This window comes from Syngnathus floridae, chromosome 1 (assembly GCF_059516105.1).
Source record: "Syngnathus floridae isolate MCC-2025c chromosome 1, RoL_Sflo_1.0, whole genome shotgun sequence".
Taxonomy (NCBI): Eukaryota; Metazoa; Chordata; class Actinopteri; order Syngnathiformes; family Syngnathidae; genus Syngnathus; species Syngnathus floridae.
This window is the reverse complement of record NC_142413.1, coordinates 15,706,156-15,723,687: the sequence shown is the minus strand read 5'-3', so window position 1 is coordinate 15,723,687 and position 17,532 is coordinate 15,706,156. Positions and strand designations below refer to the sequence as shown.

The following is a 17,532-nucleotide window of genomic DNA, read 5'->3' as shown; positions in this document are numbered from 1 at the left end:
GCGCTTGCGATACATGACACAGTAATATAATATCTTTCGGTGTTTTGCTTTTCGACTTTGTTTTCCTCAGTTTTGTTTGTTGGTTTTGGCTAAGACTTTTCATTACTCCCTAGTATTTATTGGTGAATTGAATCAGTACCAGTCTATAATTCTACTTAAAGTGACAGTGTGTGTAATATTTTTCACCAGTCTTTCAATTTTAAAAAACAACTATTAATCTAAAAAGTATGCAAAAATATATATTCAGGCCAAATACAGCAGCGGCTTAGGCTGTCACGCATACAGCTCCTCATGTGTGTTTACCTGCCCACTGTTGCTGGTGTGGTCTGTTTCATCCACACTTTGTCTATTTCAGTTGCTGTGAAACACACGTGCGCACGCACACACACACACACACACACACACACACACACACACACGCACACGCACAAGCACACACACAAACACACACGGGATGATTGGCGGATTACAGAATAGGGAAACATATGGTCTCAATAAAAAAGAGCATGATACAGTCATTATCAAGGCTGGTGGTTTGAACCCAAAACACAGACCTTACTATTGAATGTTCCATTAATAACGTCTATTACCCTCTTAACGTGTGTCATCGCTCTATTTTCCACGCTCTTTTCGTATTCCATGTTTGCATAAGACACTTAATCTGCCCCCTTTTTGCAAACCAACGTCTGTAACGTGACACCGATACAGTGCATTATGTCAAAGGGTGTTACCGTGTGGAAAACAGTCAATTTGGGCCCCAGTGTGAAAATCATTTTGTCAAGAAATGTTGGGCTCAAGCTGAGAGGATGGCTGCTTTTGTGGCCATTAAACAGTTAGGGAGAACGAACACTTCATAAATTGTAGTAGGAGGAGGCGTACCAGTAGCAGTTGCAACAGGAGTGGTCAGAAATTGTAGTAGCAGTCAAAACAGTGGTAGTCTTGGTTGCAGAGTCCTTACCACCATCAGAGGTAAGCATTCCGTCCCAATAATGAAATGGTCCTTCCGTCCATCACCGACAGATGCCCATTTTGCGGATGAAGGACGAAAGACAAGAAAGTTTAAAAAAAATTACGGACTGAGGACAGATGGAAGTGATTTTTCATCTGTTAGTGTAATCATGCCGATCTGGGTCAAGTGGACCATACAGAGAGGCCTCAGTGACCGTAGTATGCGATAAGTCTTTTGTCATTTTGTTTTACTTTTTCAGTGTGATTAATAGTGACACACGAAGAGTGTCATTGTTTTCATTTTTGTTTTGTTTTTAAAATTAGAAAACAATAGCATTATGAATTTTGCAGGTGACACATGAAGAGTGTCACTGTTTTCATTTTTTTTTTGTTTATAAAATTAGAAAAGGGGCGGCTCAGTGGAGCACGGGTTAGCATGTCCGCCTCACAGTTAGGAGGGTGCGGTTTCGATTCCATCCCTGTGTGGAGTTTGCATGTTCTCCCCGTGCCTGCGTGGGTTTTCCGGGGCACTCCAGTTTGCTCCCACATCCCAAAAAAAAACATGCTTGGTAGGCCAATTAAGCACTCCGAATTTCCCCTAGGTGTGAGTGCAAGTGCGGATGGTTGTTCGTCTCTGTGTGCCCTGGGATCGGCTTGCAACCAGTTCAGGGTGTCCCCCACCTACTGCCCGATGACGGCTGGGATAGGCTCCAGCTCCCCCGTGGGGACAAGCATTACAGATGATGGATGGATGGATGGATGGATGGATGGATGGATGGATGGATGGATGGATGGATGGATGGATGGATGGATGGATGGATGGATGGATGGATGGATGGATGGATGGATGGATGGATGGATGGATGGATGGATGGATGGATGGATGGATGGATGGATGGATGGATGGATGGATGGATGGATGGATGGAAATTAGAAAACAATAGCATTATGAATTTTGCAGAAAATGGAAATTGTAACAGGCACACAAGAGACGCCAATAAAGGAACTACATATGCTTTCATGACATGTCAAATACTCTGCTCCAGCCCAATAGTTCTTGAGAAAATTACTTGCTAAATTGTATCCTACCACCATGACAACAACCATTACTACTATTACAACCGCCAGAGAGAACGTGTCCTCAGGTTTAGGATGTCGCTGACGGCCACCACATATTTTGTATGACACCGCAATAACCAACTTGGATTTGATTCTACCCTTGGCTACAATGCAGAGCAGGATCTTGGTCAAAATAAGCTTTTTTAAACTTAAACCGTTTGGCGTTCTAATGTTGCATCTAGTGAATCTGAGGCTTTCTAAAGCACTTTGGCAACCATCCTATGGTGTAATACTCTTATAAAAGCACTCCACCATTTTAATCAAACTGGGTTTCTCTCGAATGGACAGAAGATGCTATTAAAATAACGAAGATGGGTGGAGGATTATATTATGAATAAGGAAAGTGACATCACGGAAGGGTGCCCAGGTCGCAGGCAAAGGACTGAATGGCCATTTTATTAGCAAATTGCTAATGAGTCACATCAGTTTATATAGTACAGTAGTATGGCAGTAGTAGTAGTGATCATAGTATTAGCTGTCATAGTAGTATTAGTTGTAGCTATTAGTCATGGTCCCAGTTGTGATTGTAGAATCAGTTGCAGTAGTTGCAGTGATGGTACTTCTTCTCTACTCTTCACCCGACTTTCCACTCTCAAATATTCCCAGATGAGCAAAGAGATGAGAGCTGTCTGAACCTCCTCCTTGATGGTATCATTTTACACCACAACGTGACCCTTCCGGAGGTTTGTGTCTTTGAGACAAGTTGGTTCCCCCCATCTTCTTCGCCAAAGATGAGTGAGACACAAACCTGCCTTCATAAATCGGCTACAGCGTGTCCGCTTGCACCTGCTCCCTCTGCTCAAACCCCTGCTCAAAAATAAGCGTTTGGACAGACTACAGAGTAACTTGAGATGAGCATTTGAATGATGTCATTTTAATGAAAGATTTCGCATGTGGCAAGAATTTGTCATGTTGTCTCTAGGATGAACAGGATGATGCATGGCTAGAAAAGCTATTTTTTTTATGCTGATAGGCAATGTATGGACAGGAACGCATGCATATCTTTTTACATGACAAAATACTGTCACCTAGTGGCCATTTACTAGAACGTCAAAAGCGGAAAAGTGCAGCGCCATCCGGATGTCATCATTGAGAAAAGTTACTCAAGTGTGTGCATGCAAAAAAATAAAAGACAATTGAATCTATTTTATATTTAGGAAATACGAATGAAATTTTAAAGCAACCTATGTAAACGTACAATAATATGCACTGGTTAACACGTCTGCCATGCAGTTCAGATATCGTGGATTCGATTTGACCTATGGCCCTCTCTGTGTGGAGTTTGCATGTCCTCCCCGTGCCTGCGTTTTCTCCTGTTTCCTTCCACATCCCAAAACCATGCATGGTGGGCCGATTACGCACTCAAAACTGCCCGTAGATGACGAAGCAGACTAGTGGAATGATTAGGGCACACTAATAAAATGATTTTGTCTTACTAGTAATGTATTTCTTCCACTACTAGCGCCACTATAGTCGCTTCCTGGATCTGATGAGGAAGTACCACGAGGAGGCAATTACGAGTAAGTACCAAGATGTCCTCTTGTGGTACTTGTAAGAAACTTTGACCACTATATCGCTATTATTATGTCGTAGAATTAGTGGGGTAACTAACGAAATACATACTTTAAGGTCCACACAGTTACTCGTTTACAGTATTTTGTAAAGTTAACTACATACTAGGAAGCCAAAATCTATGGTGGGTAGAAAATGTTACTAGACTGCCATTCCACAGGCCACTAATGCGTTGAATTGTCTTACTAGTGAGGACAAGGCGCGTATTAGTAAGTTTACTAATCTTAAAATGGATACCGAGGAAAATGAATGAAACAAAAATACAGTATGTAATAAAAGTAATAAAAATGTTCCAATGACTTGCCATTAATTGTACATAACTATGGTATTGCAAGGAGACAACGTATCTTCTAACCTTGTCATACCATGCAAAACTTTACTATGGATTATTATATTACATCATCCCTTAATATTTAGCAAGCGCCATACAATTTCATTGCAGTGGCAATATCACCGTCTCCGACCCGTATTTGCGACACTTTGCGTCCTCTAGTCACGGCAGTCTGACCACAAACAGCTTTACGTCAGTATGTATCCACACGTGTTGTCGCACGAGAAACTGGGAAGTTCTGGACGCCGTTAAAGTTGCAGGTAACGCGAGCGGAACGCAATTTTGATGCTTTATACACCTTTTACCGTTTTAATGTTATGTTTAAAGTGTTGGCGTCGCGACGAGTTGTAGAAGTTTCTTCATTTGCTTAGGATTTATTTACACGGTAGGCGCTAGCAGCTAGTTATTAGCACGCTTTGTGTTCGCCAGACCCAGACTTCTGATGTTTGTCTATTTTTTGTGTCTTTCAGATATTTTTTAAAAATGTCATTCAGAGGTGGAAGAGGTGGAGGTTTTAACCGGGGAGGAGGAGGCGGAGGGTTTAACAGGGGAGGAGGAGGTGGAGGATTTAATAACCGCGGCAGAGGCGGCTTCGGCGGCAGAGGAGGCTTCGGTGGTCGTGGTGGTTTCAGACAGCAAGACTATGGACCTCCAGAATACGTTGTTGGTGAGAGCTTCGCGCATGATAGCAATTGAAAACCGATGTTAGAGCCATATGATGATTAGAAATAGGGCAGATGTTTTCATATCCCGATATTCGGGTTAATACCTCTCTATTAACCGCTTTAACATGCAGTAACCATTAGTTTGAAATTGTGATCACCGTTACAACTTTATTTAATATCTGCGAGCTTAGTACTTGAAAGTTTTGTTCTTTTTTTTGTTTGATTTTTTTCATCCTTTTGCAGTTTTACATGCATTTCCCTAGTATTTATTCACACCAACAAGGCTACAGTTAGATGTTTTTGATGGATAAAAAATTGTACCTATGTTAGTCAGGATGTCAGAATAAAATATTAACATTGCTAATACAAAGTCATTATTGTGCCTAAATAATTTGTTCAACCTGTAACATTAACTGTTGTGCCATAGGTTTAGGAGAGTTTGTGCATCCCTGCGAGGACGACATCGTGTGCAAATGCACGACTGAGGAAAACAAGGTTCCTTACTTTAATGCACCAGTGTACCTGGAAAACAAGGAGCAGATTGGAAAGGTGGACGAGATATTTGGACAGCTACGTGACTTTGTATCCTATTCACGCAACATCTGTTTTATTTGTTTTATAAGAACAATTTTGTTTCTTGGTTGTCCCTTAACTCACCTGTTCAGTATTTTTCCGTCAAACTTTCTGAAAACATGAAGGCATCTTCGTTTAAGAAATTGCAGAAGGTAATAATTCTCATCCAGTTTCCATGCAAATACATTAGCATCAAACTGTAATCTAAATGACCAATGCTTGTGTTCAGTTTTATATAGACCCGATGAAACTCCTTCCACTGCAAAGGTTCCTACCAAGGCCGCCTGGCGAAAAGGGTCCGCCAAGGGGAGGTAGAGGTGGACGGGGAGGCGGTCGTGGAGGTAAAGAAATTTCTTACATTTGATTTGATCCTGGTTTGATATTGAGTGTGCTGTGAGTGTTAATTGTTGTTCGTTGGTGTGCATTGCAAGCTGAGGTGCTGTGGTTCCTGCGCACAGGGATCAACACTACTCGTACACCTACAATGAGGGCATAGGGGAGCCCTTCTGCAATACTATGTTTAGCAACTCAGAAATATTACACAGCTTTGCATGCGGCAAAGACAAGACCGTAATCAAGTCTGGTTTAGCGGCGTACTTCAAGAAGAGGCTCGTTACGAGTGTCAACAAAGCCGGACCGTTCGTCCTCATGTTTGATGAAAGTCTTAATACGCGTTCAAAGAAAAAACAGATGGACATGCACATTCGGTTTTTAGAAAACTAACTGTGTGACTTCCAAGATATTTTGGTTCCGAATTCCTGGGACATGAGGGCTTGAGCAGAGTGCAACATCCATAGTTGGTCTTCATATTTGTCGAACTTAAATAGTTTTCTTTATATGAAAAAAATGCACCATCAGTTTTTTTCTGTTTTTGAGGCGGTGCATGAACAAGGTTTTTTTTTCTTCAGGAAATGAAGCATGCAGATTTATTTTATGTTAACGTCTATGTGAGTTTTTTAAAAAATAGTTCTCAAAATTGACAGACTGCCAAAAGCATATCAGTAAGCCATGCCTTCTGCGAGCCAGAGACTGAGCTGTGCTAAGACTCCAAGGTGGCATGGTTGCACTTTATGTTCAGTGCCCAATTTTGCATGATGAAGTTTGGGATGCCTTTATACTGTACAAATAAAACTACAATCTGGTAGTTGCTTTAATTTTTGTTCTCCACAATTGTTCAAAATTGCTCCTGTTTCAGGTGGATTCCGGGGTGGAAGGGGAGGTGGTGGCAGAGGTGGAGGTTTTGGAGGCGGTGGTAGAGGTGGAGGATTCGGACGTGGAGGTGGAGGATTCGGACGTGGAGGTGGTGGCTTCAGAGGCAGAGGTGGCGGAGGACGTGGATTCAGGGGTAGGACTGCATTCTGAATGGCATTTGATTTCTTGTGTCGTCATGTCAGCGTTGAACCTCTTTTTGTTTTATTTGCAGGTGGGAGATGATCTGCTGTGGGTCCACAACTTAGTCCTCTGTGAGGGTCACAAAGTTGGACATTATCTCCTGAGTGGATTTGTTTTCTTTATTTTATTTTTTTGTAAAAGTGATGGGTCCTTTTTATAGTTAACAAAGGTGGACATTGTCTGTCTGTCAGTGAGCCGCTGTTAGTATTTCAAGCCCGCGTGGGGCTAGTTGCTCCCTTGTTGCCGACAGCTAAGTCTCACTGAGAATGACATTTCCACGTCACACACAGCACAAGCTGACACGTGGCCAAGTAAAGAAAATTATTCAAATAAATACAACAGACACATACAGTGTGGTGATTGGGGAAATAAAAAGAATATGGGACCATATCATTGTAATCAGTGATACCGGAAGGTATACAAACATGTTTTATTTTTTGTTTAATTGGCTATATGTTAGGGATGTGTGTCAAGTAGTTCATTCCTGATGATGTTTGGCTGGCCCCAACAAATTGGATGGATGAGGGCTTGTCTGAAATACTGACGGCAGCTAACAGAAATATTGATTATCTCAACCTTTGATATTTAAAGGGCTCAAATCTATGCTTGTGATACACCTCAGTAGTCAAATACACCTGAACAGATACATTCACAATTTGTCATTAGTGATATATGGACAAATGTGTGTTTGTGTGGGGGGGGGGGGTGTTAGAGTTCAAAATTGGTTGAATTCTTACGATTGCAGAAAATCATGTCTTGATTAAAAAAAACAAAATTCTGTAAAATAGTGTCTTACAGTGATTTTGCTGCTTTCCCACACAGGCTGATGATTTATGACTGGTTATTAGGGTGCAGCAGTTTTATGGTCTTTAATCTCTACCCTGAATTACTCAAGACCATGGAGTAACAGGAGTTATCATGAGCAAAGTCCTTTTCTCTGTTTACCTCAAGTTTAGATATAAAAGATCAAAGAAAAAATAGACATCAACCTTTGGCATTTTATAAAAAAAGAATTTAATTATGTAATTGAACCATGAACTGCAAACAATATTAGTAAAACTATAAAAACATTTTAGATAGTGTAAGGGATAAAATAGGCAACCTTGAAAAAAAATCAAGGCAGTAACAATATAAGGCGCAATAAACGTTTATTCAAGGTTTGTTAGTGATTACTTGAATAACAAAATAGAAATTGAACCGTTCAGACTCAAAACAATCATGATACTAGTGACATGCGGGGAAGACAGAAATGGAATGGAGGTGGTGGCATTTACCTGCGGTGTGAACCTAGCCTAAGATACAACTGTTGGTGTGAACTACGCAAATAATTTTTCCAAAACGTCAAACACCAAGGTGAAATCGCGACCCGGTGACATTTTTTTAAATATTAATTTCGCAGTTCGGAGCTTTTCCTGATGTACGTCATCTCTATCCTTGTGTTTGATTGGTCAACCTCTATTGTTTTATCTGATTGGTCAACCTATCCTCACATGGCTGCGTACGCAAGTTCACTGTATTCGACGTTTGAGACAGTGGAGTAGCATGGCGACATCTGGCAAGGTTTGTGTACGCTTCAAACTTAGAAATATCACTCAATCGATGGTAACTTCATTTACCTTTCAAAGCTCTTTCCCTAACTGGTGGTTTTTGGGAGTGCGATAATCGCTACTTTAAATCAGCGCAAGTGCTTCGCTCCGCTAAATTACATGAGCTTCGAGAGAAGAAAAATTGCAGAGCTGTCGTTGGCTGGATAAGTGAACAAACAAGGATATCATTTATGCATCGAACTAACAACGAAGCGTTTTTTTTTTTAAGGTAAATGCGGGACCAAGCCACAGTCTGCTAGCCGAAAGTTCTCACCTACTCCACATCATTAGCTGATAATTCTTAAAGGAGACGTAAAATGGAAAATCCACTTTTTTTGATTTTGTATTCATTTTATTGTGTACTTGGATTGAACTAACAACGAAGCGCTGTTTTAAGGTAAATGAGTGGCCAAGCCACAATCTGCTAGTCTAAAGTTCACACCTACCTACACTTTTTGATGAGAAGACGTATCATGGAAAATCCCCTTTTTTTGCTTTTATATTCATTTTATTGTGTACTTGGAGTCTCCAAGATTGTAGAAAAGTGTAATCTATCCCTCCAAGTGCTGCAGAGATCTTTGGAGGCTATTTTTTTTACTCTATTCAGTTTTCTCCATTTTTTATTACGTATTTTTATCTATTAATCACATCCGTCTGGGGCGAGACTACCAAACAAGGTAATGGGTGTGGCCAAACGGTTTTTACAAATCTGCCATCTTTATTATTATTATTATATAAACCACAACTGAATGAGTAAATATTACGGAATAATTTATAAACGTTATATGTAAGATTTAAGTAATGCCTCATTGACTTCACCCTTATTCTGTATTAGAAACTAAATGTCCCATTCAAAACCAAATGGCCGCACTCTGTGATTGCCTTTCTAGGTCATCAAGTGCAAGGCTGCTGTAGCCTGGGAGTCGGGAAAGCCTCTGACCATTGAAGAGGTGGAGGTGGCGCCACCCAAGGCCCATGAGGTCCGGATTAAGGTAAATCAAGGCTGGTCTAGGTGGTGTACAATCAACTCAAACTTCCTATTAACATTGTCAATTGTTTTTCAGATCTTTGCCACCGGAGTGTGCCACACTGACGCATACACTCTAAGCGGCAGTGACCCTGAGGGGATCTTCCCCATCATCCTTGGCCATGAGGGCGCTGGCACCGTGGAGAGTGTTGGCGAAGGTGTTACCAAGTTTAAGCCCGGTAAGAAGTCCCAGAGATGTTTTATATTTTCAAAGTGTTTGTATTTATGTTGTCTGAGAGATTAATGATTCATGTTGTGTCAAGGTGATACTGTCATCCCGTTGTATGTGCCTCAGTGTGGGGAATGCAAGTTCTGCAAAAATCCCAAGACCAATCTCTGCCAGAAAATTAGGTACAATTGTCTTAATAGAATATTCACTTCCGGGAGTTTTAAATACATGTTTATTTTATGCACTCTATGTTAGGGATGAAACAAGTTAAAGCGCAACATCTATTGGTGGCAGTAATGCGCCATTGGTTAGACATCTTTGAACTTAATATAAAAGTGTATATTTGTATCATTCTTCCTTTAAATGCATTGTATTTGAAATTCATTGAAGTTTTCAATCCCTTTTTATTTAAATGCATTTTTTAAACTTTAATTTTATGAGGTCATTTGGTATTTACTGTTAGTTTGTAAATATCCTGAATATTTTTTTTTGTTCGTCTTGTTTATTTTGGCATCAGTTTACAGAAAGAGACTTAAATTACTTGACTTTGTATTGACATCAATTTATCCAAATTAGGATGATTAGATTAGATTAGATAGAACTTTATTTATCCCACAGTGGGGAAATTTTCTTGTCACAGCAGCGTACGAGAGTGCAAGAATAAAAGAAACGTGTGCAAAATGTAAATATGGATAAAATTACAGACAAACAAAGACAAGTGCACAAACAAAAACAAGTACTAGTAAGCGAAACATACCGTAATTTCCGGTGTATAAACGCACCTGTGTATAAACCGCACCAGCTAAAATTTGGGTATATTTTAGTTTTTTTCTTACATAAGTCGCACCGGACTATAAACCGCACGTGCACAGGAGTTTTTTACAAAGAAAAACAGTACACAGAAAGCCTTTTTGAAGTTTGAATAACATGTCCGTCTTGATCGCGTTCTGCGTGATGCGCGAAATGTTGTAAACACAAACTAGCACGTCTTCTTCGGCGCATTATCTCTTCTTCGCCTGTCTCGCTCTTGCTTCCTGCTAGAGCGCCCCCTGGAGGCCAGAGGCCGTAAAAATCCAGCCGCGCCGCCATTTAAGCCTCAGGGTTCAAAGTAACCTTCTGAATAAAATGCATTAAAAGTTCACATTCATTACAACTTGTTTTTGGTGAGCAAAATGTCAGAAGAATTGAATTTAAATGCTGATTGATTGGGTTTTAATACAATGCAGATGGTCCAAACAGCGCCACTGCTTTGTGTAATCTCTGAGTCACATAGCAGAGTAAGAGAAAGGGTTTAGAGCACAGGTGTCAAACTCAAGGCCCAGGGGCCAGATACGGCCCACCACATCATTCTATGTGGCCCGCGAAGACAAATTATGCATCAAATTCGTGTGTCATTACTAGTATTGCAAATTGTCTTCACTTTTAATAATATCTTTTTTTTTAAATATTTGACCAGTTTTTACTCGTCTGATTTGAAAACTAGTTATTTGTCAGTTTGTTTTGTAGCTTTTACTGTATATAATAGTGTTAAGAGTAAAAGTGATCAAGTCATCACGAAAAAAATATTATATAAGCCGCACCTGACTATAAGCCGCAGGGTTCAAAATTTTGGAAACAAGTTGCGGCTTATACACCGGAAATTACGGTATTAACATTATGCTCCCTTCCTTCAGAGTGACTCAAGGTCAGGGCCTGATGCCCGACGGGACTAGCCGCTTCACTTGCAAGGGCAAGAAGTTGTTCCACTTCATGGGGACCAGCACCTTCTCCGAGTACACCGTGGTGGCGGACATCTCCCTGGCCAAAATCAATGAAAAGGCTCCCCTTGACAGGGTGTGCCTCCTTGGGTGCGGCATCTCCACTGGATACGGTGCTGCGCTGAACACCGCCAAGGTAGGTTTGCCTAAAAGATCACCTCCTACAGTGTATGTATTGGCCAAATATCATCAAATAGGTACCCCATTTTAATAGATGTCATGCTTCAATTAGTCCACTTGAATTTTTGCCACTGCCCAAATAGATGCCTCCCTTCTCTCCTGATGCTCATCAAAATCTAAAGGGTGTGGTGAAAATGTTCTTTATACGAAACAAAATGAGAGGATTGTTTGGAAAAAGGAAAGTCTTCTATTTAAAAAAAAACAAAAAAAAAAAAACACATACTGTTCAAGGCTTAGTAGAAGTGCCTGAAATACAGCTGGTGGGTTTCCTTCTATTAAGGTGGAACCCAATTCCACATGCGCCGTCTTTGGCCTGGGAGCCGTCGGCCTGGCCGCCATCATGGGTTGCAAGGTGGCTGGAGCCACTCGCATCATCGGTGTCGACATCAACCCGACCAAGTTTGACAAAGCCAGGGAGTTCGGCGCCACTGAGTTTGTCAACCCCAAAGACCACAGCAAGCCCATCAACGAGGTACTGGTGGAGATGACCGACGGCGGCGTGGACTACTCGTTTGAGTGCATCGGCAATGTGCAGATCATGGTGAGATTTCGCATTGTTGTGCCAGTCAAATGTAGTACAAAAAGAAGAAACTAACCAGTTGAATGTTCTAGCGAGCTGCTCTGGAGGCCTGCCACAAAGGCTGGGGTGAGAGCATCATTGCCGGCGTCGCAGGAGCTGGACAGGAGATCTCCACAAGGCCTTTCCAGCTGGTGACCGGGCGCGTGTGGCGGGGCACAGCTTTTGGAGGTGATGAATTCTTTAGGGATATATGGTATTGTGGCACTTAAAGGGTCACCACAGTGAATAAGTTACCACATCTGCCTTTGTTTCAAAGTTTGGAATTCAAATAAGAAATCTCGTTCAGAGTTAGGGGGTAGCAACAAAGTGAGCAGCTACTACTAGCCCCGATTGTGAAGAAGAAGGCCAGACGCCAAAAGTACTGTGAAAATATTGTTTGAAGTTTTACCGGTGGAGGCAGCACTTCATCACCAATGCACCGAATTACTGTGTGCATTTGTCCTGTTGTGTATCGGAAATGTGCATGTGGCGCATATAGTGCCAAATACAAACAAGCCTTATAGCCCAAGGTGACAACTTTGCCAACCTTTCAAGAGTGTGCCACTTACAGCACCACAACTCTGCTTAGTGTTTGCCTTTGACATGACAGTGTTTGTGTATTCTGACTGTAACTTGAACATGGCCAAGCTTCACCTCATGGGAGAAGAAACTGTTTGGGGGCAGAACTATTTAAATATGACCCATTGTAACATAATTAGCTGTCAAAATTCACATGAGTTTGTTCAGACACATTTCCAAAAATTGACAGCCTACAACAATTACTTGGCTGTTCAGTTTAACCCTTGGTGGGTGAACAGATGCTCTATTGACCTTGCTGTTTGTATGTGAGCAATTAAAAAGTCACACCTCTTTTAACATTGTTTCACGCAGGCTGGAAGAGCGTGGAAAGTGTCCCCAAACTAGTGGAACAGTACATGAACAAGAAGCTGAAGGTGGATGAGTTTGTCACCCACACGCTGCCATTCGACAAGGTTAATGAGGGATTTGACCTCATGCACTCTGGAAAGAGGTACACTCATTAATGCCATAGTCCTTTATTTGATTGATTAGAATTCGTCCCTAACACTGTCACATTTTCTCTTTTTCTTGTGCAGCATCCGCACAGTCCTGACTTTCTAAGGTGCCTTGACCACCAGTCATGCAGCTCCCACCTGGAGCACTTAATGCCATGTCATTTTCATCGTCAAAGTCACAAAAATTTCACAATGGTTGCAACGATTTCTATTAAAAAAGCATTCAAATATGTGTTTTCTGCACATGTCACGAATATTGTGGAAATAAAATAAGCACAATTCCTATCAGATATCTATATTAGTTATTTTTGGTTGAATCATATGTAATGTTTAGTTTTTTCTAGCTGCAAGCTTTAGTCCTAAATTATTAACCAAATAATACAATATAGCAGTCTAGGCAAACTATAATGCACAAGTTGCACACAAACAGAACTACAGTAATAAAACGTAATTAGAGAATGACATTTCTGCCTATTGTAATTTTGAAATAATGACACGTTTAAAGTTGGAAATGTTTTAATCATTCAAAATATGGGAGTAATAAGAGAAACTGTTTTTGTATTTTTTTTCATTTTTTGTATGTGTTGTATGTTGTTTTTTGAGGTTTTTTTGTGTGCGTGTACTTTTTTGTGTGCGTGTACTTTAGTTTTTGTGTTATATTACTCTACATACAGTGCGTATAATTCCTAAATGAGATTCTACACAGTTTCATTTCAAATACTAAAAATTTGTGCCCAAATACTTGTGGGCCGATTGTAGGATTTTTCTGCAGTCCCCCCCCCCCCCCCCCCCCCCGTTTGTTTGCAATTTTTTTCTATCTATTTATTTTGATAATTATATACTTAATAATTATCCTTTACAATTGTAAAATAATGTAATAAAGTATGAAAACGAAAGAAATTAACTGTAAACTAAATGTACATTTACTCTTAAATTCAACTTTGTTTAGAATAAAATAAACCAAATTAACTACATTGTAGCTTGAATGGTGAAATTAATAACATTACATGAACATTTGGGGATAGTTCAATTGTGGATGAGGTTCTAAAAAACAAAGGTGATTTAAAATATGGCCAATAACGTTGACATATATTTAAGTATTTGTGTAATTGATTAATGAAAACACAAAAATACAAATAAATGTATTTTTGTATGAAATTTAATTGTTTAATCGGATTAATTGAAGACATCAACGTAATTAGCCAATTTTAAGTGAAACTAAAGGCTAAATTAATGCACCAAAAATGCCCTGACCCCACCCACTGGTCAACTTCCGACTACGTCACAGAATGTTTATAAAGTACATGCTCGGTGCAGTCCGAATTTGGCAGAGAAAGAAAAGCTAAGAAACGTTCTACAAGATGGCGACCGCCTGTATGGTGAGTGCTCGGCTAAACACTGGCAGATAACAGTTCCCTCAAACTCACTCGCACCTTTTGTTTTGTGTATGCCAGTCAAAGACGTTTCATGGACATATAGATGCAAAACAAACCAGGGCGCATATGTGTCAGTGAGAGGAGTAAAATGTCAGTTGTGTGTTACGATCCACTCGCTTACTAGGATACTGTTAGCATAGCAGGGCTAGCAGCAGCCTCTCTCCAGGGAACTGCTACGAACTTAGCTGTACTCATTTACTTTATATATTTCCGTTATCTTTGATAAAAAGCTTTAGAACAAGTCATTTTAAGTGTAAATAATAGAGCCTCATCAAAAAGTTAATGTTTTCTTCCCCCCCCCAACCTTGCTTCTCTTTTGTATGGATGGATGGATGGATGAAAGAAAAAGGATCAAAGAAGTCACGCTGCGGAAAGTCTACTTTTCTTGACAATTTTACAGCAAGCTAAATAGTACTTACTCAAGCCTTTTTACTGTTTAATTAGTTGTATGAGAAATACTATTAATCGTGTTTTAGTGATCCACGGCTGTAAAATTCCCATTTCCAATTTCAATATTTTTTTTTATGAGCGAAGGGGTAGAACAATTAAAATAGGTTTGTTGTCTATTAAATGTGATTTTATTTTTAAGGCCTTATTGCCTAGCCCTGTTTTTTGCTTAACTTTTAAAGGATACCTGTTAATTAAAATTGTGTATTCCTTTTTGTGATTAGGCGTTATCATCCATCGCTCCAAAACTTGAGAAGGAAAACAGTGAGACGGCGGTTCAAAATCTGGTTGAAAGTCCAGAATCGTACATCAAGCATCCTTTACAGAACAGGTAAGACTCAGCGTTCAGTTTGCCGCTACTGTGCTAGTCCAAACAACTATTGTGCATGTGCAGGTGGGCTCTTTGGTTTTTCAAGAATGACAAGAGCAAAACTTGGCAAGCCAACCTTCGACTCATCTCCAAATTTGACACCGTGGAGGACTTCTGGGCGTAAGTAATGTTAGAACAATATGGATAGCAATATTAAAGTTGAGGATTTATTTATGAATGCAAGGTGTGTCCTTTGTTCTGTGCCAGCTTGTATAACCACATTCAGCTGTCCAGTAACTTGATGTCCGGCTGTGACTATTCACTCTTTAAGGTAGGCACACACTCCCTCCTGGCTCACTACTATGACATAAAGTGACAAGGTGTTGTGCTTGAGATTGGTATTTTGATAACTTTTGTTTGTGGACCTCAAAAAGCAGCCATTTTGACTCTGTCAGACATAAACTTCGAGAAAAATATTGTACATTGAGAACAGATAAAATGTGTGATAAATTGCAACGTAACAGTGACTAATTATGATTACAATTTATAATCAACTGAAGGCCATGCAGTATATGCATGCATGCATGTGTGTGCGTATGTGTGTGTATATGTGGTAGGACATAATGATTAAGTATGTTTTAAGTTACATTAACAATGCCATTAGAGTAGGTTTAATTAGATACTTGTAGAATCCCTGACATTGGTCCTGCTGGTTTGCTTTGTATGTCGCTGTATTGGACTCCCGAGTGTCCACTTGGCTGCAGCAGTCCCATGGGCATTTCTTTGTCCACAGGACGGCATTGAACCCATGTGGGAGGATGAACGCAATAGGCGAGGCGGCCGCTGGCTCATCACGCTCTCCAAACAGCAGCGCAAGGCTGACCTCGATCGCTTCTGGTTGGAGACGGTAAGTTTTCCTTCTGTACTAAGTGGGTTCTGAATGATTATAGAAATTATAGTATCATTATTCGAAATGTAAAAATTAATCGACAACAAACTGACCATCAAATAATCGCCTTGTACTTTCATAATCAAGTAACCGTTTGGACATTGTTTAACTAAAGATTGTCCCCCTACGGCGGCTTACCTCGCAATTGGAAAAAAGTAGGAATTGACAGCCATAGGCAAGAGATCTGGCGTAACACTCGATAGCTAGTGGTGGGTGCAAGCTGCGGCCCAGTCAACGACTTGACGTCACATCCGTTCCCAACATGGTGTGCATCGCATATTAAAATAAACTGGGGGGATTTGATGTTAAACTTTAAATATTCAATGAGCTACACAAAGTGTACATAAAGTTAAGTACCCATAATGTTTTTCCCACCTGGTTGATCCTCACGTGAGAGGATGTCTTTGCATCGCAGCTCTTGTGTCTGGTCGGGGAAGCGTTTGACGACCACAGCGACGATGTGTGTGGCGCAGTCATCAACGTACGAACCAAAGGGGACAAGATCGCCATCTGGACCACGGACTATGAAAACAAGGAGGCCATCACACACATTGGGTGAGCAGGGAGCTGCAGTGTGTTCTTTTTGTCTGTGGCGTTTTGTGTCTGCTAAGTGTTTTTGTTTTATTAGGCGTGTCTTCAAAGAAAGGCTCGGAGTCCCTTCCAAAGTGGTGATTGGCTACCAGTCGCATGCTGACACGGCCACGAAGAGCGGCTCCACCACCAAAAACAAGTTTGTTGCCTGATGACATCCACATTCTGTTTCTTTTCTGGGTCACCTTTTTCGACATGAACATTAACAAGAAATGGGGACACTTGATTGCGTCTTGTTTGTTTATTTAAGTTTCTATACATGCGCCTAGTGATTGGCTGCACCCCTCCACTACAAAGTGTATGATGATTGTGTTTCAAGAGTATATTTTTGTTCCAGGAAAGCCTTCTCGCCAAGCCACTTGTACAGTGTGAATAGTAATAAAAAAAAAAGTGATACCTATTTTGTAAGATAACGCGCATGCGTCATTTTGTGGAATACAGTATTTATGTTTCTGACAAAAAGATAGTTGTTAATGCACTTTGTTACTTTGAATCTGTTGAGTTAATTGAAAGCCAGCATTGAGGAAGCCAAAATAATGTTGGTTGACCTTTTTCAGATGTTCAGCCTTTGTGATTGGTTCAAGGTAATCTCATTTGATTTCTGTTTCAGTTGTGAGTTGTAGTGCTGCTAACCGTGCCCCCGAAAAGTAAACGTGCACACCAGAGATGCAAGTGAAAGAGTGGCGTGTTCTTTCGACAAGCTATTAAGTAGAGTCAGCAGACTCCTACCACTTATCATAGTGACCAAATGTCCAAGAGAGCACAGTATTCTCATTGCATTATATTGTGTCCTGTATATGTGTTATTTGAATCCTCCGGTTAACTTTATCAGCAGGGGCAATAGTCTTCCGGGGTCAGTTTAGCCCTGCTTGGACATTTTAATTCTC

The 17,532-nt window shown here is 40.5% G+C and overlaps 3 protein-coding genes across 6 annotated transcripts; all 3 read left to right on the top strand.

The window, feature by feature from the left end:
• Positions 1-4,106: 4,106 nt before the first annotated feature.
• On the top strand, positions 4,107-7,255 carry gar1 (GAR1 homolog, ribonucleoprotein). Of its 3 annotated transcripts, XM_088377852.1 has the most exons (8): positions 4,147-4,230; positions 4,298-4,355; positions 4,441-4,637; positions 5,063-5,217; positions 5,301-5,360; positions 5,438-5,549; positions 6,404-6,553; positions 6,632-7,255. In XM_088377852.1, exons 3-8 carry the CDS (start codon positions 4,454-4,456, stop codon positions 6,640-6,642), a joined length of 672 nt encoding a protein of 223 aa, XP_088233978.1. In that variant the 5' UTR covers positions 4,147-4,230; positions 4,298-4,355; positions 4,441-4,453; the 3' UTR covers positions 6,643-7,255. The 3 variants fall into 3 exon arrangements, with proteins under 3 accessions (XP_088233962.1, XP_088233978.1, XP_088233970.1); XM_088377836.1 differs by lacking the exon at positions 4,298-4,355 and having other exon boundaries at positions 4,107-4,230; XM_088377844.1 differs by lacking the exon at positions 4,147-4,230 and having other exon boundaries at positions 4,233-4,355.
• Positions 7,256-8,007: 752 nt separating this feature from the next.
• Positions 8,008-13,202, top strand: LOC148404291 (alcohol dehydrogenase class-3). Of its 2 annotated transcripts, none has more exons than XM_088377826.1 (9): positions 8,008-8,160; positions 9,077-9,178; positions 9,251-9,392; positions 9,477-9,564; positions 11,056-11,275; positions 11,600-11,860; positions 11,932-12,067; positions 12,770-12,908; positions 12,994-13,202. In XM_088377826.1, exons 1-9 carry the CDS (start codon positions 8,143-8,145, stop codon positions 13,016-13,018), a joined length of 1,131 nt encoding a protein of 376 aa, XP_088233952.1. In that variant the 5' UTR covers positions 8,008-8,142; the 3' UTR covers positions 13,019-13,202. The 2 variants fall into 2 exon arrangements, with proteins under 2 accessions (XP_088233952.1, XP_088233943.1); XM_088377817.1 differs by having other exon boundaries at positions 8,100-8,202.
• Positions 13,203-14,160: 958 nt separating this feature from the next.
• On the top strand, positions 14,161-17,323 carry eif4ea (eukaryotic translation initiation factor 4ea). Its single transcript, XM_088377866.1, has 7 exons — positions 14,161-14,291; positions 15,020-15,126; positions 15,190-15,285; positions 15,373-15,436; positions 15,899-16,012; positions 16,470-16,609; positions 16,683-17,323. The coding sequence occupies exons 1-7, from the start codon at positions 14,274-14,276 to the stop codon at positions 16,795-16,797; spliced, it is 654 nt and encodes a 217-aa protein (XP_088233992.1). The 5' UTR covers positions 14,161-14,273; the 3' UTR covers positions 16,798-17,323.
• Positions 17,324-17,532: the final 209 nt, after the last annotated feature.